The sequence below is a fragment of the Fukomys damarensis genome, unplaced genomic scaffold, assembly GCF_012274545.1.
Source record: "Fukomys damarensis isolate Sample0158 unplaced genomic scaffold, DMR_v1.0_HiC HiC_scaffold_34, whole genome shotgun sequence".
In the NCBI taxonomy this organism is placed as follows: Eukaryota; Metazoa; Chordata; class Mammalia; order Rodentia; family Bathyergidae; genus Fukomys; species Fukomys damarensis.
This window is the reverse complement of record NW_022900946.1, coordinates 16,346,903-16,370,643: the sequence shown is the minus strand read 5'-3', so window position 1 is coordinate 16,370,643 and position 23,741 is coordinate 16,346,903. Positions and strand designations below refer to the sequence as shown.

Here is a 23,741-nt window from a genome sequence, read left to right as displayed (position 1 = left end):
CGCATCCTAGCTGAAAGTACATTATAATCTTGAATGTATATATTTAAGCCACATTCCCAACTGCACCCCTTGAAATAATAGAATGTTTTGTGGGTAAAAATGTCCCCAGTGCTCCATTTTTTAAAGGGATGTTGGTTAAAGGAATTTCTCAAAAATCATGTTAGGTTCTATTTTGCCTAAGGAAAGTACCTGGCTTACCCCTTCGATCTCCTTAAAAACAATAAATAGCTGTAGAGCAATTATGAGAGGTCCCAGGGTGTATTTTTGAGGACTCATTCACCTCTTAGATTTAAGCCTCTTGTTTTTAATGATGTTGAAAAGGGTGGTAAGATTCTGGCTTTGGCTCCTTCCAAGCAAGGCAGGGGAATCTACTGTCTGATTCTTGCTGCTCAGATCTTTCACCACCCTGGCAGCCTCTCAGGGCAAGACAACAACAACACAGCAGCAGGACTGAGCAAGGACTGCTCCTGTCCACATTCCCTGCTCTCTCCCCTCCCTTGGCCTTTGTTCTCCTAGTCTGGCCACCCTCCGCCCGTTATTGGATGCCCAGGCATCCTGGGGAGCATAGAGGATTGAAAGATCTGTGTGGTCCCTGCAAAGGGCAAGCCACAGCTTCCCATTGAGACTGTTCTCTTTCTTCAAAGTTTGCAGAGAAGAGAGGATGAAGGGCATCACAGATGCCCTGACATTGCCAGAGGGTATGGTCTTAAGAGATGCTGTGAGCTGGAAGCTAAGGTAAAAACCGGGGCAAAGAAAAGAGCATCCACCCCATTCAGGAGCTGAGCCCTGCTGGAAAACCAGCCCTGATGGTCAAGATGGAGATGCAGAGGAACAGTGCAGGTGGCTGCTCATCAGACAGAATTCAAGAAAGAGGGGAAGGCAAGGTCCTTCACTGTGTCCCTTCTTCCTGAAGTCACAACACACACATCACATTTTGGTTTAAAGAGATAGGAATTTAATTTTTATAACTAACTTATCAAACCTTCGAGAAAATGGTTATTTCTTACTCATTTTAATTAAAAAGTGTTTTTAAAAAATCTAATAGTAGGGGTGATGTTAAATGAAAGTTGTAACCCAGGAACTAAAGTTTCTTCCATTTGCAAAACTATCTTCTCTATTCATAGGTGAATCTGTGGATCTCATAAGGCCAGAAATTGACTGAGAAGAACATGAGTATTATTTAATAGCTTAGTCAAGATACATGTTGGTTGCCCTTCTCGGGAGAGATCAAAGAAGATACTTAATCAAAAGATAACTCTTGAAAATGGAAAGAGGGATGGAAGGAAATTATAAGAGCTATAAACATTTTGACAGAATTGTCTATAGGAACTGGGATAAGATAGTCCTGAACTGGGCCATAGAATGAAAAAAAGGGAGAGAGAAAGGAGAGGCACAGCATAAATGTGAACTATGTTTGCTCTTATTAAGAATACCCCACTTGCAAAGAACAGACCCAGCCACTAGGGCTGCTGAACAAATACAGAACAAAGAGATTCCAATGCATTCTGACACCATTCCCAAATTCTACTGTAACAGGTTGACACCGTGGCTATACACAATTATTTCAGTATCCTTTTCTCCCTGCCATGGGTGCATTTTAAAACAAAGAAGAGCCCCCATTTCACTGATATCTGAGCTGAAGAATGAATAGCACAGAAGCTTTGGGAATGGGTGAAACTGAAAGTGGAATTCTCCACATACAAACGCTGTCTTTATTTCCAAGACCCTGCTCTCAGTGAAGCATTCATTATGTGCAACACAGATGAACAGCATTTAGTCTTTATTACCTTATCTTTTGCTCTCCACTGCCCGATAAGAGGGGGATCACCTTACTTCCATTTTCTCAGAAGAGGACACCTTATTTTTGCCAAAAAGGTAAATTTATTTGTCCAGAAATCTCCCCTGACCCTGAGGCTTGATGCCCGCATGATCTGGCCATGGACTTCAATACTCTGGAATTGAATAACAGATTAAAGTTCTTGCAAAAGTGGAGAAATGCAATGAAAAAAAAAGAAAAAAGGGATAATGAGAAGAGAATATGAAGAGCATAGAGAGCTGTCAGGCCCTTGGATAATAATATCTATACTTGAATCATTCAAATAAGTGGCAGGAAGGGGATAAGGACATACAAGAACTTAGGCATAGCTCCATGAGCTCAAACTTTAATTGAAAGAGGAAAATTAGCTAGGCAGTAAAATTCCATGGAAAATAAAGTTATTGAGCATTTAAGAACAAAAATACCCACACACACACATGTCTGTAGGGCAGATCCTTAAATTCCTTAAACCACACAGTGGCCTCAATGTCTCCATTGGGACTAGAAAAGTCTTTTCAGATTCAAACCACTTCCATGAAAAAAAATCACCCATGAATAACTTTCAAATGGTTTCCCAGGCTGCATCAGGGTTCCACCGAGCTTTGTGAGTGTCAGATTTGAATGAAGTGATGACATGTTGAGGACACGTGGATTAACAGTAGCTCCTGTATAGAAACATACCGGCATGTAGGTTCCCTAGTACATTTTAAAAATAGCTTTAGGAGCTTCGCAGAGATTGAAGAATTTGTGAGATGCAATTTTACTGTGTTGTGATTTGAAATTAATAGGAAAGGTGTTGAAACATTCTGTTTGCTCCTGTACAGTTGAGTCTGCTGTCTAAATAATTATGCACCCCAATTAAATCCTCAGGGGTGCCAGGAAATTCCAATCAGGAGATGAAGAGATATTTTAAATTCTCAGTAGTTAGTTAACCTGAACTGTTGGGGTGGTGTGCTTTGAAAGGTGAGAAGCCATGAAATTATCCTTTTTTTCTTCTTTAAAGTAAACGCAGGTTATATTCCAATATGAACACTGCAGCCTGATCCCTGTCTCCACCTTCTTTGATAATCTTAATCATAAAGATTTGCCATTACAAATTTTTGGCAAGACCTGTTTTCCTTTGGATTTGGTGGGTCACATTCAGTGTGGAACAGTGAAAAGCAAACTTGTAAATGAATTGCTCTGGAATTTCTGTCTGACTTAAGCATTTTCTTTTATTTCGTTTTGGCATTGAAAACATTACATTTCTGTTTCCTTATAGAGTAGTGTATCAAGAGCCTGTGTATGGCAATAAATTGCTACAGGTATGAAATCTTGACTGGTAGAAAAACTCATCACTATGATCTTGGGTTTGCTGTGAAATTCTTACTAACCAGATGATTCTGGGAAGGGGAACTGTAACCTAAAAGGAGAAAAGACTGAACTGAATTTTCCAGTTTTAATGTGAATTCTTCTGGTTTAAAGATGGTCATCTTCTTATCTCGATATGTCCATGAGTGGGGTGGGAATGGTTGCTTTCAAGTATCAGGGATGTTTCCACAACAGATCTTGTTTAGCCATCGCCTGAGCATGGCAAGTGAGTGTATCCAACTGGAGGTGTCTCTTGGCTGTTAATTTCTTGACTTTAAATATATCTGGACTCAAGCAGTATAAATTCAGCAAAAAGAATTAAAGGGATTCAGTGAACCAACCTTCTGGGCCAATATATATATATATTGCGGGGGGGGTTGAGACAGGGTCTCACTATGTAGTTGAGACTGACCTGGAACTCACTATGTAGCCCAGGCTGGTCTCAAACTCACAGCAATCCCCCTGTCTCAGCCTCCCCAGCACTGGGATTTAAGGCATGTGCCACCATGCCCAGCTCTTCTGGGCAATATTTTAATAGGTTCTCTGAGTCCACTGGCATGGAAAAGTAAAAAACCTGTGCATAAACTTTGGGAGTTAAGGACCTGCAGAGCTAATGTCTAATACGATCCTCCCTGGTTTCGTTGTGGTTGGTGAGAAATTTATTTCAAACCTGTTTCTCACAGCTGAAACAATCCCTAATTAATGAATCTCTAGGAAGAAAAACATCAACACATGTATTGCTGGGTGAGCGTACCTAGGTTTCACCTATCACTGACTTTAAAAGTGTTAAATAAAATGAGAGGTAAATATCAAAGTGAAGATGATTAGTGAGAGTTTTGTGACACAAGCTTCCCAATCACATGCAGATCCCATTTTTATTCAAAATTAGTTCCGTGAACACGGTGTTTTTTTTAAAAACTGTGAGAACTGCTCCGATTTTATTTTTTTAAATCCATGAATATGAGAAAAGGGCCCTTGGACAAGAGGAAGAAAACATAGTTAAAATTCCTGAGATCAACTTTTATGGTTACATTTCAAGAACCCTGCACTTCTATTGCCCCACACTTCCAAAGCAGCTGAGTGTATGATAGGCATAAATATAATGCTGATAAACTAGGGAGTCCTCATTTATATTTAAGGTTTTGATTCTGCAGGTGTTCTTGTAAATGTTACTGTAGTCAAGAAAATTTGAGTTATCGTTATACTAATGCACCTGCATTGAACAAAGTGAGACCAGACGCCCGGCTGTTCTCTGGAAGGGGAAAACCTCCCTCCGCGAAGGAGCCCACGGCGTTCTGCTCTGCGTCTGTGCCGAAGTGAGGAAGCCCACACAATCCCACCCCTGTCAGTCCTGCCCCTGAGCATGTTCTCAGCGCCCGAGGGCTTTCCTGTCTTCCTCATTTATTATTTGACTTGGAGGACCTTTTTTATCCCCAAAAAAGTCTGTTCTAATTGGAACCTTAGACCTTCATCATGAAAGCACTTTGCAATGCGTTAGAGATCCTCGGTCTTAATCAGGGTTATTTTAAGAAGTTCCAAAAACAGGTTTCTTTGGGTTTAACACAGCATTTCCCAAACCTGTTTGTCCATGGAAACTTTCCTTTTCCTGCCACCATTAATATCCCACCAAACATGATTTCAACGATGCTTGATTAGAGCATCATTTGAAGTCCTTAAGGAATAATTTTCCCAAGGGGCCTCCAGAAATTTCACTAATGAAGGAAACATTTTAGTCTAAGCATGTTTCTTTAATGCCCATATGTGGTGGTGGCAGCAGCAAAATCCATAGTGGCCATGAAAATTTATTTTTATATAAAGCCGTATTATACTTTTCTGCCCAACTTGAGAAAACATGAGTATGTTTTATGAGAGGAAAGTACAGAAGTAAATTATTTGTTTTACCCTTTTCCCTTTGGTTTAATGACGGGAAAAAATCTGCTGGTCAATGACATTAAGTCATAAGGTCTCGAAGGGCCAGGGTGAATATCCATAGGATCTGGTTGGCCTCAAATAGAAGACAGCTCCTTGTTCAGACATTACCACAGAACCATGCAGAAGTTCTGCCTCTGCTCCGCAAGCTGCAAAATAACAATACAATGGATCAGAGTCACTGGTTATGAGGCAAATTAAAGCCATTTGTATTTTGGATCATTTTATAGTGTATGCGTTCATACATTCACTGAGGGTTGAGTTAATATACAACCCCGATTTTCCCCTATATAGATTTCATGTAAAAGAAAAGTAGCAAGGAAGACAGTGTGATATAGAGAGGTGGAGTTATGAAGCCCCCTAGTCCTTTTTTTTTTTTTTTGCCTCAGTTACTATGTTTCAGGAATGACTTAGACATGTAGCATCCAATACCATTAGCCACCAGCACCATGTGGCTATTTATGCTTAAATTCAAATGAACTAAAATGAAGTAAGTTAAAATTTCAGTTCGCTATACTACCCACATTTCCAACAGCAACACATGGTCTGCTGGACATCTCTCAGACCACTGATCAAGGTCAAAACAATCTCACTTTCTCTGAAGACTTTAGTAAACTGTTTTATTGAGTCTTAAGTCAACAATACTTGAAAATAAAGACCTAGCTGATAAAGACAAATATCAGGATATCGGCCATCTGTGCCTACCTTCTATGAAGATGCACACTTACTTTCCCTAAGTGGACAAGACATGTAAATCTACCATATAGAGGTTATTCCTAGATCTTCATAGATGACCACATCTGCTGCGCTGAGAGAGCCCAGGTGTACACACCTGCATTTGATGTTCCTACAGTAAATATCAACCTCATATTCACGGGGGTTCCTCTTAGTTATTTTCTGCTTGGCCTATTGTGGTTCTTGTCATTCACCAGACTTGCCACCTACTTTCGTTGATTGGAAGCACTGCTAAAATTGGAGATATGCAAAATTCAAATTGTGAAAGAGATTGCAAATTGGACATTGCCGGAAAGCTTTGCTAGGACCAAACTCATAGTCACCCAGTCCAAATTTACACGGCACCTTGCGTGTCTAGCTAGACAAATACTTTTCAGTTGTTCTGGGAGAGAGAGGAAAAATACATCCATACATTTTCTCCACTGGAAGTTTTCAGCTAGTAGCAACTAAGGACTCCTAAGGATCAGCAAGTCAATTCCAGCCCCTCCCTGTGTCGTGAAGTTTCATATCCGTACTGGCAACCCTATATCTTTCTTTAGGCATCATGAAAGCCAGGAGAATGGCAAAGCAGACTAAAGGAACAGCTCCAGAAACTTGGTGACCTCATTTCTCCTCAGCCCATCATTCTGTGACTTGAGCTCAGTGCTGGTATGACAACTCCTTTCATTTGATGACTTTCCAGCACATTTAAAGAGTCTTTCCATTCCTAATTAGAGAATGTGGTTTTTAGAACACCAAGTGGTGTCTGATTAAGACTTCAAAAAAAAAAAAAACAATTCACATTGTTTTGTTTTGTTTTGTTTTAAAGGAGACTAAAACATATATGCTGGCTCCAAATTACTGTTGGTCATCTGTCAGGATTTCTTGGATGTGTCCTTATCAGGGATGATCTAAAGAACAAATTTCTTTAAGGATAAGCCAGTTATTTTGAATTTTGAAGGATAAGGTAATTCACTCTGAAAGTTAGCTGTAGCTAGAAGGAGACAGGAAGAAATTATTAAACTCATTTTATGTACATTCGAAGGATGCTTTTTACAGTATTCCGGCTTCATCCAAATGTAATGATGCCAGTCCTCCTGCACTGATGATTTTTGCTATGAAATGTCCTCAGATACAGTCTTTTATCCTGAACCACCCCTTTAGAGTGAGGGGAAGAATCCTTTCCTCAAAGGGTTATGGGACTGACTGTACATTCTAATTAGAACCTGAATAGTCCCTGTGTTATCAGTGGAAACTGGATCCTGTTTGTTAATTGTGCTGAGATCATTCCACAGTGGTTGACATATTGCCGTGGTCTGTTGAGCAAGAAGCCCTGTTATTTTCACAGTTTGATAATCAATGCTCCACTGAACACAGTTCCTTTTGAATATGCACATTTGCTGGTCCTTCTTGCTTAATTGAACAGTAGCAATTACGGGTACATACAACTAAATGTTAATTATTTTTCTTTTTAGATTTTTTTTTCTCTTCATGATTTTATTTACAAATTAGAAGGCTTTATCATATTTTCTGTACCAAACAAATTCCACATCTGAACCAGTGTGACACAAACAGTGTGGCACTTTCGGCCAAAAAGATGAAAGACTCAAGAAATGTTCACCATGTTTATGATAATTTTGTAACATTTTGACAGCTAATACAGTCTTCTTCCATAGTATTAGTCATTAAGTAGCCGGGCGTGGTGGTGCATGCCTGTAATCCCAGCACTCGGGAGGCTGAGGCAGGAGGATCACTGTAAGTTTGAGACCAGCCTGGACTACATAGTGAGTTCCATCCAGGTCAGTCTCAACTACATAGTGAGACCCTGTCTCAAAAAAAACAAAACAAAACAAAAAAACAAGTATTAGTCATTAAGTGACTGCAAATGCAACTGATAACCAAGACACTTTCAAAGGGCTATCTGATTCTTCTAATAAATACAAAAGATATGAGTACATTATTCTCATAAGGACACAATTAAGGACCATTTGAATACATTTTAAATTACCACCTTGTAAATAAAGGTAAAGCATAGTCAATTTAAAAAATCTGGAAAGTTCAGCAAAGTATAAAGAGTATTTAAATCCTCAATAATCCTCCTCACTTCAAGACAGTTACCATTAACACTTCGGTATGTTTTCTTCTACGGGCACCGGGGTTCTTCTTCTGTGCTTAGGATGTGCTTAGGTCCTCTAACCTTTAACATGCAGGGGGGTTGAAATTGCACCCTTTCTCTCTGCAGTGTGTTTTGTACTTCTCCTTTTTGTACTAAGCTCTTATTAACCTCAACTTCGGCTTGGTAGATTTGGGTAACTGCTATTGTGCTGTGGTCTCACTGCTTGGCATCCCTTCCTTGGCCTTCTCTGCTTCCCTAACTCCAGTTTCTCTTTCTGTTTTAGGGTGGTTATGCTGCATACCGCTACGCCCAGCCTACCCCTGCCACTGCTGCCGCCTACAGTGACAGGTAAGGGTCCTCCTACTCGTGCTTGACAACTACTTGAAAACTAACTTAGTTGGTGGGATGGGAGATTCCTATCTGGTCCTGCTGAATAGGCATGACTAGCGGGGAGGAATCCAAACATCAGGTTCCATGGTGCAGGGATACATAAGGCCACAAGGACAGGAGGAGTGAGTAGGCCTAGTTCATTCCAAACTCTTCCCCTTCTCTGCTAATACACAAAGGAAGGGTTGTGTGTTATCCTCCCGTAGTTGCTTTTTAGATTCCTATTCCTGTGACCGTATACATTGCTTACACACATCGACACACACACACACACACACACACACACACACACATATACTGCTCTACAACCTTCTTATGGTTGTCTGTGTAAGACCACAGTTTCATCTGACTCCAAAGGAAAAAATAGAATGATCCTGCAGGTTTACCTCCATTTCAAGCACTTTCTTTCCCTTTTTACACCCAGGAAAACATTTTAAAATTCAAAATAAAGGAATGAAAAGTGTATATGAATTTCATAAGAAAATGTATTGCTCTTTTGGCAATGCCCAGTGTCAACAATCCTACAGACATAGATTGCCTTTTATTTGCAACGCACACCACACATCAAAACTGGCAGTGGAAGGAACAGAAGTGTGTTGGAGAAATGCAGAAGTCGGAATGATTGTGTAGGGGCAGCTTAATTCCCTAGGCTTTACAGATGACTTAGTTCCTGCAACAGCAAGCCATAGCTATTTTTGTGTAGGTGCCTTGAAAAAATGAAGTGTGTGTTTCCATATTGAATGCAACTCCTTGGCTCTGTTTCTGAGGACATAAATGTGAATGTTCAGATGCTGTGCATGCACAAATGTCATAGAAGGTGCTTATTTTGGTAATGACTCCTTTAATTTGAAAAATATGTTTCATGAATAAAATAATGATAATAATTTGCATGTGTGGCTGAGGCATGCTGGGTCAGACAGGTAAGCAGGCAATGGACTTGAGTGTTGGGTGGGAAGCAACGGCAGCCTCTCTTTTCCCACCTGGCCTGTGGTGATTGACTTCTCTCTCTCTCTGTTTGCTGTGGTGTGCTTTTCCAGCAGTTCCATTCCATTTCTCACAAAATGAGTTGTTACCCCCTCATAGCTACAGAATTCTTCTAGAATATAACCAAGTCAAATAAATTCCTGAACTTTAATACCGGCACTTGGAAAACTCCATGCATATACTTATAACAAATGACTCTCGGACAAAGTCGAGTTGAGATCTGCTGTCTGGCTGGAGGCAGATATAATTTTCTCATCAATAACCATACCAAGGTCTCAAGATGATAGGGAGCCTTCAAAGAAATGCAAACCACTGCTAAGGCATAGTAAATGTACAACTTACCTACTTATCCGGTAATCAGTTGCCAAGGTACAAAATGTTTCCCGTAAGTTGTTATCTCCCGTATACATTGACACCAGATTAGGAAAATAGAGCTAATAAAGCTAATAAAAATGGCAGCAATCTTGAAACACTCAAGATCATTCTACAAATGAAAAGGCTTTAACACTATTAAATTCCACACCCTGAAGAGTCACACATTATCAACTGTAATGTTGTTTAGCTATAACCCTTAATTATTTTTATGAAAATATCTCTAGATGCTAAATTCTCAGATACCCACTTTGTATGTAATTATAATTATAGTAACTTTAGCCTGCTGCATAATTATAAGAATCTTAAATGGATTTATTTCTTTGAATTTTTATCTTGCTTCTCAGTATAAGTGCATCTATCACCAAGTTGAAAAAAGGTTAATTATAAAATTACAAAATCACCTTCTTTAATAAGATCAATCTACACAGTCTAAAAAGTAAACAACGTTTAATACTGTTCTGAGATTGGCTTGAGAAGCTAGCAATCAGCGCATGTATCTTCTAAGCTTCCATTAAAATTTTCTTCATTTTGCAGTACTATGTATGCAAATATATGTGTAAAATGTGTAGTTTTCATATTGTTAAGATTTCTCATCGGCAACATATCCTGCTGAAAAAATGCCCTCATTCTTAGGTCAGTAAATCTTTAATAACCCTGCAATTCCCAGTTTAGCATAACAGTTTCAGGTAAAGAAACCAACTAACCATATTCTTGTCCATGTAATTGGCCTCTTGTTGTTCATTAGAGACGTTTGCACATTAGGTCTTCTTGGTTGCTGTGGAAATTGATTACTAGCCCTATTTAACTTCATTGTAAGCAAGATACTTGTCACATATGGAATTATTCATTGAGGTAAATCCAGTAATAGGGGAATTACCAGAAAACAATCTCTAAAATGATATTTCTGGTTTGATTTATCAAGGGTCTTTGTGGCTCTCCTTTTATTCTTAGTAAGCAGACTCAGAGAGGGAAGGTCCTTTTATCAATACATACATTTTGGGGAAAATGTGAAATTGTCACAACAGCTTTCGAATACATTTTAAAGATGCCAAGTATCTAAAATTTATCTCAGGGCAACAGTATGATAAATTATTTTTACACCATCATGGTATAGCACCCCTATTAATAGACTCTTAGTTCCTCTCCTCCAGAAGACAGATAGAAAGACAAAGAGATAAACTTCTTAACAGAAAGAAATGCCTTCAAAATAGAAAGGGAAGTCAGCAGAAATAGAGGCTGTTTGGGAAATGCTCACAGGTTGTCAATTTGATCAAAAGAAGCACTACAACAAACGTTCCCTGTAATCATGAGATTCACTCTTCCAACATTTTGAAAGTGAAAGAAGTTTGATGTCCCTAGATGGTAGAATTTTGCCCTGTAACAGCACAAATTAAGCCCTCATCACATTAAAGATTCAGGGACCTCTGGAAAATATTGAGCTGCAGTAACCTCAGGACAGCCCTGAAGGCCTTTAATGGGCACCTCGCAACTCCCTGCCCATCATCGTCCTGGTTAAATGATCACAGCTGATTATCTTGGAGCACCCTGAGAGTCCTTGAATGTTGACCTCCAGAATGAAGACCATCTGGTGTGAACAGAGATTTCCCCAAATGACAAAGATGGAGCTGAACTAGGTAACTTTATAGTCTTATTGACGAATAAATGGGAATAGGTGAACATTTTTTTTTCTCTTGGCATTTAGGAAACATTTGATAAACCCCTGATCTCACCAAATCTTTATGTTTTAATCTCACTTTGACTTATGGAAAGCTAATTGTCCACACTCTCGAGATTGTTTTCTGAGCTTGAATCAATCAAAGCATGGCAGTGGAGCCTATGGTCATCTGGTCATTGCATGCCACTTGGTGTTGCTGATGTGTCTGTGACTTGTTCTGGATTCGACAGGTCCATCCCATTAGCTCTGTGAATGGCTTGCTTGAATTAAGCTGGGGGAGGAGGGCAGTCTTCCTTTATGGATTGGCTCTTGATTCTTTGTTTCTTATGACTGGTCCCTGTTGCATCTTTCGGCAGCCAAACTGGGAGATGGGGAGGGGGGGAAAGTACCTGTTCCGTGAATTGTGCCACAGATATTTAGGAAAATGTGTATGATGTGTACCTAGCTTCGATGGAAATATCTCACTCGAAAGTCAGATATCAGCCATGCTTGTCCTGCTTGCTAACATTTCCTAATGGTCACTGCATGAAAATATCCCTCCATGGCAGGGCAGACAGAAGCTAGAAATCAACCAACTAGAAAGGAAACGAGTGCAATGTGTTTCACTCTGAAATTTTATAACAACGTCATTGCATTCCCAGTTATCAGGGACCCTGTCTTCTCTCATTTAAAATACCCATTTCCTTTAAAGATCTAATACCAGGAAGTTCTGCCATATAATTATAGTGCCAGGCTACACAGGTATCCCTAGGCCAAATGAAAGATATTATAAGCAAAATTATTTTTAAATTTTTTAATTTTTTTGGTTATTTTTAAGACCTTAAAGTTAATTGTCAGCATTATATTAGAAGGTACCGCATGAAATTACTTTCTGTGTGACAAAAGTGGTAGAATATTGGTAATCTTATCGCAACAGAAACCTAAATAAGATGCCCATGAGAACAACTATCTTGCTGTCTGCATACACATCCACCGACATCCACATCTATGCTTTAGGGCCTGACAAAGGACTCATGAGAGTGTCTAGGTAAATCTTAGAACAAGAAAGGTAGGCTTTCTCAAGTTCAGGTGTTATAAAGTACATGCTAGAGCATTATTTAAATTTGATATTAATAAACCATAAATAAAAGGTTCTATTTCAGGTAGAAATAGGTTAATGTTTTTCTTAAAACGTGATAAACATAAGGCATGTCTTTGAGGTCTTGGAGTATGTGGGTAACTGTTTAAAATTATATGGAAATCAATGCAAATACTCCTACATAGATAGATGGATAGCTAGAGAGGTAGAAGAGACGGAATCATTGGTGAGTAGATGAGTGGGTGAGTGGAAAGATGGTGCAGGAAGAAGACAGGAAGGAAAGGACCGTATTTCTGCCATCTTATGTTTCATTCTATGTTAACCTATAGTAAGCAGAACTAAATCCTTATGTATAACCTTAAGGCAAGCTGAAATTGAGAAATAAAAGGACTTAAGCTGATTTCCGTTATGGCAAATTATACACTATCTACTTCATGAGTTTTTATTTTCTGGACACAGATGAAGTATAGAGAAATTCTGTTGTTAAAATATACAGGCAAGCTGGGGGATGCAGCACAGTCGTAGAACAGTTGCCTAGCATTTGTGAGACCCTGGATTTAATCCCCGTTACTGACAAAAAAATAAAATATGTAGGCAAATAATTGGACTTAAAATGATATGCTATTTTATTTGGAGTCCTCATCTAATGATAGTTGTCGACATAAGTGTATGGGCATACTGAATGGAAAATTAAATTGTGTTTAAGGATGATTTTATAGAAAGTTTACTTTTAATGAAAACTGTTGTACTTCATCAGCCTGATGATTTTACCTTTCTTGTCACGTGGTGGAATATAGAAAGTTTAATGTATAGGTAACGCAGAACCTTTACTGAGGGTAGACAGTGCCAAACAGACAAAAGAGGAAGTTTTCATTGTTTGCACCTTCCCTCTCCTCTGAACCCTGCCTAGTAAGGGTGGAACCTATTTCTGGTCCAGAGCAGGAGCAAACCCTTGTGCCTTTGTGATGCATGCAAGGAGCAATCTCAAGGTCTGGTGCAAGTTTTCTTAGTGAAAGCAGTGTCTACTGAGGCCAGTTCAGGACCTGGAGATGGCCTTTGATGGTACAATTCCTGGGTTACCAAGACCAGAGAAGAACAGGAACCATGTGCTGAGGTTCCTCAGTTTCCTCTTGGGCGGAACAGACAGGCTATATCCATTCTTCCCGCTCTCCCATTGCTTAACATAGTTTTCCGTTTATAAAATAAGGTCAATAGGAAATGGTAGTTTTGTTTTGTTTTCATATTCAGTTTTGCTCTTGGTGCTCTTATTTGGCAAAATAAACATTGGCAACTCTATACTATACTCTTTATTTTGCCTACATTTTCATTGCTTTTTGAAATGCCTATGATAGTGACATATAAGCGAGAGCTAGTAAAACTTGGTGACGCTGAATATGGTTCCCAGATATGCAGCACCTGAGGGTGTCATTCCTGGAGGTGTAAGGCGTGTAGAAGCGGCTTTCATGGCATCTTCCAAACCAGATGAGGGTCCAGGGGAAAGGAGAAGCTATTGTGAATTTAGATTCTAAACGTTTGAGTCACAACATGGCCATGGGCAGAAGTCATTCCTAGGTCCCTGATGATAGCTCTTGGTTGATGTTGTTCTATGTTTTAGTTTATCATTCCTTTTATTTTCATTCATCCTGATTACCTCTCCTGTTTTTGCAATTTAAAAAAAAACAGCAAGATGTTCTGTCATTCTTTGATAGGAATGTAGCATTAATGAGTCCTGGACGCCTTCATTTTATATCCTCCTGTACCTCAGTGTCTATAAAACTGTGTCCAGTTCTTTATTAGAATTCTATGTTGAAAATGTATACATATATGTATATAAAATGCTGTTGTGTGTTTCCTAATTTTTCTTTTTCATTTAAAGTTCACTCTCTTACCAGATTTAGTTGCCTTTGAAGTAATTCAAGGCCCCCTCAAGAAGAAAATGTGAAACTAATTGTTCTAGGCAGCTTTAGGATAACTAGAAAGTGATGCATTGCTGTGAGATTCTTATTACAGGGCCCACATAACAGGCAAAAATAAATTTCTTAAATGAAAAGAAATATGATATGTGACAGCGATCCTTTTAAACTGGTTCTGATTGGGCATTCTAGAAAAAAAAATTATAAGAACTAAGGTAATTATATATTCTCCAGGCCTCCCTGCAGTCTGCATGGTCTCATTTGGTAATAGTCGAGAAGGCTCAGAAATAGTGATACAGGGAAGGAGGTGTAGTGCCCTTGACAGTAACATCCCTGTCATTTTTGAAAGTTGGGGCTTTGGACGCCAAACTCTTAAGGGATGAGAAGCAATATGACTGTTGCTGAAAGATATATTTCCTGAGTTTCTCAGTTTTGTCTTTGCAGATATCATACACTCATGCATGTATTAAAAGAAAAAGTCTTCAAGTTTTGGTTTCAAGAACTAATTGCCTTTGGTCCATAATCTATAATGGCTTCTTAACAACTGTTATGCACGATTGGATGAATATGTAATTGAGGCAGTTAAAAAAAAAAGTGCCCATCCTGTAAAATCATCCACAGACTGGACTGACAAGGAGCTGGGGAGATATTAAGGGATATTCCAAACCCAATAGACCATAGCTGTCACAGCCATGTGGGTAGACGCTTTTGCCAGTGACAAGACAAGGTGTAACAACTCCTTGGGTCATGTCATGGCCTAATTACACACTTTCGGGTTGCAGATCATTGACTTGATAGGCCACAAAAAAGCAAATAAAGCCTATCTTTTAAGTGGTGCCATCAAGGCCCTTCAGCTGTGAAGGGCTTAGAGGCAGGTGGAGAAATCCGGATGCTTTCTAGTGGTAGGTCAGAAACCTCTGATGCGGATATGCTCTTAAAGGCCTCTGGACACAGCATTTCTGCTGCAAATTAAAGCAGAGTAACAGTAACAGCAGTACAGCTTCAGAGTAACAGCAGTACAGCAAAGTAGGAAGCACATCTAAGATAGAATCTTAGCTCATAAAAATGAAACCGCTTTATTTCTTTGCCTTGTTTTCTTTGTTGTTATTGTTTTCAGGTTGTTTTGTTTCAGGGATTCACTAAGTGACCTACTCTAGATATTATCTTTTGGTATAATATGTAACTTTTTGCTAAAATTGCCTACTATCCCATTAAGGGTATCAAAGCAATTGTGACTCTCTACCTGTGAACACAAATTCTTTCCAAGAGCTGATTTCTATTTACAGTGGGCCTCTGCGTTATTTTCATATTTATGGGGCAGTACCATACAAGTGAACAGTTATTCGACAGAAATAAATGGTTTCTTATGATTTCCTACCTACTGTAGATCACAATGATTGATTCCTCTGAAATTAGACTCTCCTGCAAACCATAGTGCATTTCATATTTAATTAACATACAAAGCATTTAGAACAGGGACTGGTCTCAGCAGGGATCGCAGTGTGATGGTTGAGTGGTAGAATTTCCGTCAAGAGCAGCTCGTCAATTTTGTCATTGTTTCCAGGCTCAGTTTGGTGCATTATAATGTGTGAGGAGTGTTTTGATAGATTAATAGATTTCAAGGACGTGAACATAATCAAAGGCAAACAACCTATTCCCTTAATTATCTTAATGATTTAAATCGATGTGCTCTGGCCTGAGACTATCGTAACACACCACGCCTCTGATAGCTGTAATCAGTGGTTCCCACTGATCCGTTACCGTCTTCTCTCTCCTCTCCCTTTTTCAATGAGCGGTCAGTGCTTTGGCGTCCCTTAAAATCAATTCTTTTTTAAAGGAAGCTCTTTTAACCAGCCCATGGCTACAGTTAATCACTTCCTTTATCCCAAAGATCAATGGGTAGGAAAACGATTCCACATAAGTGCCTTGTCACTGACTGCCTAATAGACTTATATTAATATAAAAAATCAGATGCAAAGGTCAATTCTGATTTAATATCATTGTGCCTCAGTTTTCTCATCTGCTAAATGGAGAGCATTGTACCAATTAGAATCAGAAGAGATAAAGGTAAACATCACAGAGAGGTGTTCCAAGTGTTATCAGTCCCTAGGTTGATGACAGGTTATTTAGAGCGTTAGCTACAGAGAGGCAATAGCAATCCAATTAAATTCATTTGAAAGTGTAAATCATTTTTAGACTAGACAATCTCTAAGAAGCACCACAATGATAATATTCTGGGAATCTGTGTCTTCCTGAGGCCAGCACACTGTGGCGGCAGCAGGATTTGAAATGGGATCTTTTATACTCACTAAATCTACTATTTGATCATGTACCACTAGCAGTTCTTTGCTATGGATTTACAGGCTATGATCACAGGTTTATATTTAAAGCAGAGGCTGATTCACAAGACTTACTATATGAGATAATTAAGCTATTGGAAATATTTGGTCTTCAGCTGTGTTCTCTATAAAGTGGGGGTGATGGGTGATCATTACCTCATTCACTGGGGTGTGGTGCAGTTTCACTGCAGCCGTTGCCCAAAAGCCCTCAGACACAGCCTGACACTGAGCACTCAGAAGATTATTGTTATTCTTACCTGCACCATTAACCTATGGGAGCATCTTGTTTTGTTCTAGAGCAATAAGTGAGTTTCCTATGGAAGCAGTTTTGATGGGTTAGAATAATTTTTGACTCAATTTGTTTTCTCGTTATTGCTTTTAAATATCGAATTTCAGCCTACAAATATAAAGATGGATTGGACGAAAGAAAGTGTGAACTATGAGATCAAATAGCCCCTCCTTCTCACTTCTCCTTCTCCTTGGATGTGTATTCTCTTTCCATGTCCATGGAACAACTCAAGCTGCCAGGGATGTACCAAGGATACTCTAGCTTCATGGTAGAAATGCTCGGCTTTTCCAGTGGAAACCCAGATTGTAAGCAATCATCGCTTTAGATTTTTGTAAAATCAGTTATCTGTCCTCTTCCTTGGGTGGGGGGAGAGAAGAACACTGTATTCTATGAATGTCTACAGCCCAAAAAATTAATGCCTACTCTCTGATAAAATAACTTCACATTCATGTCTCATAACGTCTGCACCAAAATGTCTGTAAGGGGCATATCGTTTTTTAGCCCTGTTTTCTAAATGAGGAAACTGAAGCTGAGAAAGTTGAAATTATTTTTCTAGCTCACTACTACAGGGCATGGTTTCTACATTCACTGCTAGTTCCATTTCACCTGAGGCCAGAAAAGAGGCCAAGTCGGAGCTGGAGTGATATTCGATGTTGAATGAACTAAAATAACACAACTGTATATTGACAAGGTCTCCAAATAATGTAGATGAACTTAAATTTGAATTTCCCAGACTGAGAGCTTGATGATAGAATATTGACACCAGGGAAAAATCCAGGGCCCTTGTCTCATTTTCCAGTTAAAGTCTTTTTATGTAAACAGTGTTAGCAAAAGGAACGTGGGTCTAAATGAAATATTTGAACTGTATTTTAATGGAATCCCCTTTTTTAAAAAAAGGATCCACATAGGTCCTTTTAGAAGTATCTATACTTTGTTTATTTGATTGTCTGCTTCTAGAACTTTTCACTCATAGTATGTATGATACACTATATACTAAAGTATGAATAAGAATAACAGAGCCAGAAAAATGTGCTGTGAGTGGGATTTGTACCACGTTAGAAGAGAATTTTAGAACTGGACATAGTAAGGAAGCTTAGCTACTGATCACAAGGAGGTAAACCTCCCTTTCTAGATGATGAAACTGAAATATAAATTAGATTATGATCTTCAGACAGGCAAGCTTGATATCATTATCTGTGGTGATTGGCACAGCATCCCACCCTATAGGCAAAGCTCAGCACCTCTTGATGACCCACTGAAGGTTGAATAGATAAGGTGAGAACTATTTGATAAAACCTAACATAAAAATCTTAGAGCACCCTATTTCTGTGTGTTTAATATACAGAGAATAATAATGGCTAGATTCCATGTGGCCCTTTCAGCAACTTTGTAAGATGAACAACAAAACCCATTTGTTGTGAATTTCTACTTTAATGGTCATATGTGTAAAAGGAAGCATTTTGGTCAGATAGTTTAAAAATGAATAATAATGAATAATATATCAAATAATATATGTCACTTCAGAATATATCATTATTATCATAATTATCAACAATGATACTAATTATAAAATATTGACATCAACACAACACAGTGTGATTTTATATTTAATCGAGAAAGCACAGCTTTCTGTTTTTAGTGGAAACAGGAGAAGAAGTCGTGATTTGAGAAGGTGCTGGCTAGAGATTAGAATCATCCAAAAGGTTTTCTCAGGCATACCTGAAATGGGAAGCATGTCCAAGATTCTCACTCGAAGATTGGGAAACAGACCTGGATATTGGTATTTTAGCTTTTAAAATCCCAGATAAATTGTTTTGTTAAAAAACATAATCCTGTGTTTACCTGGCAGGCGAGGTCCATGATCACGAAGGTGGCTTTCCCAGGGCGAGGTTCATCCATTGTTCTCCGGATGTGCTCAGTGAGCCCTGCAATTTCCCCAAATGTGGGAAACTCGACTGCATAATTTGAGGTAGTGGGGGACTGGGTTCATGCTTTCCCCTGTTAAAACAAATCCTAATGGCCAGTCAGGGTTGGGAACATCTGGCCTCATAGCTAATAGATACCTGCAGAGCCTATAGAGAAGACTTTCACTTTGTCTCCCTTCTCTCTTGAGGCATTCTGGTTGCCATCTGTCGGGCCACAAGAATGACCTTTCAGGGATTCTTGGCTAAAGGTCCTCAGAAGGTTCATCAGTGTGGGTTAGATTCAATATTCATAGCATTTGATACAAGGCATCTTGTTATGAAGGATATCAAACTTGAGTCATATAACAATAGTGATACAAAAGAACTCAGAGATCAAAGAATAAAGAAAGCCCCCATTTTTTTATAATAAAATTTATAAGCAGTGTTATTTGATGGAGAAAATGTACTGTTTGGCCTCCCACCTGCTTGATGCTGAAAGTTCTCTCTTTGGCTTTATACGTGGCTTCTCACATCCCCTCCAGTGATGATGGTCTGCTCCTGTTTTAACTTGACTCTTAGAAGTTCAGCTCTGTGTGATTTTTAGAAGAAAGGAAATTATAGAAATGAGATTTAGCCTAAGGAAAAAAATGAGAAATAAATATAATATATGGAGATCCATGGGGCTAATTTAAATATGCCACGAGCTGAGTCAGATCTGGAGTCTAGATGGTTCATCCATGAAAACCATCTTGAAATATAAGCAAGTCTGGGAATATACAAATCAAAAGAGAGAGTGACTATATTCCATGTGCCATTTCTTCATCTCCACTCATTGTTCAACAGGATATGTTTATGATAATTTTTCAAGCCTCAATTATATCATCTTCAAAGAGAAATCCAACTATTCCATTGCTTTGCCTTAGAAAAACTTCTTAAGAAGCTCTTCCATGGAGACCTCTTACCTCAGAATATCGCCTCTGTGAGTGCCTTTGAGTTGAACCTCCAAGGATGAGTAAGACCTAAGGTCTTGAGCAAGGATAATGGAGTTCATGTTTCACTTCCACCATGGAACATCTTGCTTACACAATATGACTAGTTTCCAAGGTGGGTGAGGTGAGCAAGGTTTTAAGGAAAATTAGGTAAACTAATACAACAGTATGATACTGAGCAACTTCTTGCCATGGATCACTACTTGATGAATGTTAGGGAATAGCCTTTGGAATGACTAATCCCAAGAGTCAAGACAAATACCCTCTTCCCTTTTGGGCACAGTGACTTATGGTTTCGTTGTTGTTATGAAATTAGTAATGATCCCTTCTCCTGTGTAGAATTCCTATATTCAAATAATCTTCCTGGACAAGGTGGGCTTTGAAATTAAAAAGGAAATAAATCTGTAGATTCCCAGACTTCTCCAAGGTGGAACATAATCTGCGTTATTAGTCCTTCACAGAGGCAGTGCTACCTTGAGCACAATGAGGTCCTATCGAGCCAGTCAGTAATAAGGCTTGGGGTCTTGTTAAATGTGTAATTTCACAAACCTTGCTCATGGATATTGATTCAGGTGTTTAGAGTCCAAATTCGGGAGATTAATATTTTAAAGCACCATAGGTAATTCTTATCTTCAAGGATGTCAAGAAATTCCAGAGTAGAAAGAACATAGAAAGGAATTCTTGGTGAAATAATTTGATAGCGTTTATACAAATACAGGAGCAAAGAAGCCCAGCAAGGAGGACTTTGTGTAAATCCGTGGGGGACATTAGAATAGGAGGAAAGGGTGAAGAATCAAATATGAGGAATGGGACTTAACAGAGACTATATGCCAGCTTCCCTGCCCAAATGAGATTTAAAGCCAGCTCTCTTGGAAAATGTAGAAACCTTTCCTGGATGAAGCATTTTTGCTTCTGTGGTTGCATCCTCTGCAGCCTACACTGCAAAATGACAAGAAATTCAACCATTCAGTCCAAGCTGCATTTGTTCCACTGCCTCTTGGGTTTGCAAACATTCTTCAGATCATCATTCAGACCTTACCCCAAAGCAGTCAACCTGGAAACCACGAAAGAAGGGACCTCATGATTAGCACTTGTTCATTCTCTCTCTCTGCAAGTGGAAGGTGGGCAACAAAGTGAAAACCACTCACCTGGAAAAGTAGTTCTCAATCTCAGCTGCACTTGAGGATTCTTGGGAAGTAGATGGAAAATACCAAAGTCCGAGATCCATTGATAGAGATCCCCATTCAATCGGATGCCCCTGGCTGCCAGAAATTTTAGAAGTGCTCCAGGTCCTCACAAGGTGCAACCAAGGCTGAGAACTATTCAGCTAGACCATCTCATCCCACACCCAGTTTGCTCGAAATCAGGTGCATTCAGAAGTCCACACGCTAGGGTCTGTATTGAGAAAGAAGAGAAGTTAGAGTCAGGGTAAAGAGACACACGTTGGTACCAGCCTCCTTCGTCTTCCTGAGAGGTAGCCCCGAAGCCAGAGTCCATCATCTGCCTTGTTGTGGTCATTTGACCACAGCTTAACTTGTTTGCAGGTAACAGACTTCTCAGTTACACCATTAGGCTTTAATCATATCTTTCTGGTCACTCGGGATAAATGGTTTCATGGAGGGGATCATAGATAAGCCACTTAGGGCCAACATGAATAGAACATTTGTCTCAAAGGTATGAATGGAGGGAACAGGAGCAAATATCATGGCAGCCAGGGCAGGCTTCAGCTGGGGTCTACATGAAGTACATCCATGGTATCTACATAGATATACACGTGTGTAGATAGCAGCATGAAGCCTGCCCCTTCTCACACCAGAATGCCCTTTGGCCCATCATGTGGGCCACTCCTGTCCAGGCTCCTCTTTGGCAGATGTTTCCTATCACACACATTTGCTACGATCAATTGATGAAGCCTAGGTTAGAAGATGGGGTGGTCTCACAGACTGCCCTCATGGGATGAGTGGACGCCACTGAAATTCACTTTTCTGACACTATACAGTGACCTTCCTGGAATGTAATAGATTCATGTGGGTGGTAAAAATAGTGCAGAACACATTTTTGTAAAAGAGAAATTGCAACTCATTTTAGTAGAGCATGATGCTTTAAGTATTACTGGTGGTGCTAATGCTTTGAGATAGATTTGACTTTGTGGTTAGAAGTCGTATAAGCCGATTCATATGAAGAGAGTGAATTATGAAAAAGGAAATAATCTACTTTGTTCAAAAACTTATTCAGGATCATGAAAACACTTTGGGATAGTCCTAATTACTTGCCGAGATAGAAGGATTGCTTGAGCCCAAGAATTCAAGGCCAGACAGCCTGGGCAGCATAGTGAGACCCTGTTTTAATAAAATAAAGACAACATGAAGAAAAAAATCAAAATCCATAGATTTCCAAAAGGGGAGGGGAAGAGACAGGGACAGAGGGAGAGAGGGGAGAAGGAAAGGAAGGAAGGAAGGAAGGAAAAAATAGAGGGGGAAATGTAGCGCTTTTTAAAATTAAGCATGTAATGTCAAGAAAGCTACTATAAAGCATACTAGCATGTTTTTAAAATCTAGAAGAAAGAGCAGTCTCATCTCTTTATAACAAATTCTACTCCCTTATTCTAGAACAGGCTCTGGTTAGGGCTTTTAAATTGAGGTTTCACTCCGTAACTATTTAGGTTGCGGTACTGAGGTTTCACTCAATAATTATTTTACATCAGCCTCAATTACCTAGAAGTGGCTTTGTTCTGCCCTGCACCTGCTCAGTTCTCCAGGGATCCTACAGTCAGAGCCCTAACCAGAGTCTGTTCTAGAATAGGGGAGTAGAATTTGGATAGAGCTGCTCAACTAGCACCACCTCCCCCAGTACGTGAAAGCCTGCCTGAAAAACCTGCTACTTTGCATAAACCCAGTTGCCCAGTCTGGTTACAGCAGTGTTCTTGCTAGTATTCTGTAAACAGAAGCTCCCCCCTGAGTACTTGCTGGGCATGTGTTAGGCAGGCCTGTGTTTTACTGCCCCTTAAGTAAGTCAAAGATGGGTAAGTCAAAATAAATATTTAATCCAAGTATCTCTTTCCTTTTCAGGGATAATAATTTTATTGCTCCTCAAACCTAGGGAATATGAAACTAGATATTCTTAGATTCAAAAAGTCTATGTCAGATCAAAAAGCAAAAATCCAATGAAATTAACTTTGTTTTAAAAGTGGTGATAAAAGTGAACTTAGTTTTCACTTTTGTTATATGGAGGAAATACTATTGTTAGAGCATGTATTATTATTTTTTTTTTTTAGATTTTATTGGTGTAGAAACACTAGAATTTTCAATTGAATGTTAAATTCAAGGAAATTTTTAAATAGCTACCTTTATATTTATATTTATATTCCTGGGTGTATCTATTGCGACAGTAAAATTTTCTTAAGATGTTTTAATAAATGCTCAGTCATTAGAGACTTTTGGGAACATTTGAACCAAACCAATCCTGCTAAAACAAACAAAAATATAAGCGTTTATTTTGTCTTTTCATCCATATGCCCAGTAAAATGTAACAAAGGAGAGCCCGGTGCCTCTCTGCTGATGATTCTGAAGCATTTAAGACCCTAATCATCTCACTGGGCCATTATAATCTGCCTAGGATAAAATGATAAAATATTCTTATTCCTAGGGAAATAAACAGTACTTCGGAATTACAACACTGTACCTTTTGGAAACATCTTAAGAGAGTTTTAGCATCTTTCTGGATTTACTAAATCAAAGTAAAATAGTATTTTCTTCATATATATTTTCTTTCCGGTATTGCACCAATAAAAATAACATAGCAAGACAGAGTTTATTTCAACAGATGAGTTGTCTCACTATTTTCATAGCAAGCCTAGTTTGGGGAGGAGGAAATTATTATCCAT

General features: G+C 39.0%; 1 protein-coding gene and 1 non-coding gene across 15 annotated transcripts in view; both read left to right on the top strand.

Annotated features, from left to right (window-relative positions):
* The window catches only part of Rbfox1 (RNA binding fox-1 homolog 1), a 1,859,632-nt gene that overhangs the window by 1,818,979 nt on the left and 16,912 nt on the right, over positions 1-23,741 (top strand). For 11 of the 14 annotated variants that reach the window (XM_019210635.2, XM_010644147.2, XM_010644148.2 and 8 more), the window contains 2 exons: positions 3,078-3,120; positions 8,209-8,273. In XM_019210635.2, coding sequence (XP_019066180.1) covers positions 3,078-3,120; positions 8,209-8,273 — 108 coding nt within the window. The remainder of the gene's footprint in view (positions 1-3,077; positions 3,121-8,208; positions 8,274-23,741) is intronic. The other 3 variants (XM_019210636.2, XM_033758658.1, XM_033758660.1) reach the window with 1 other exon arrangement.
* Positions 18,800-18,966, top strand: LOC117284148. Its single transcript, XR_004515251.1, has one exon. It is a non-coding gene; the product is annotated as a U1 spliceosomal RNA (small nuclear RNA).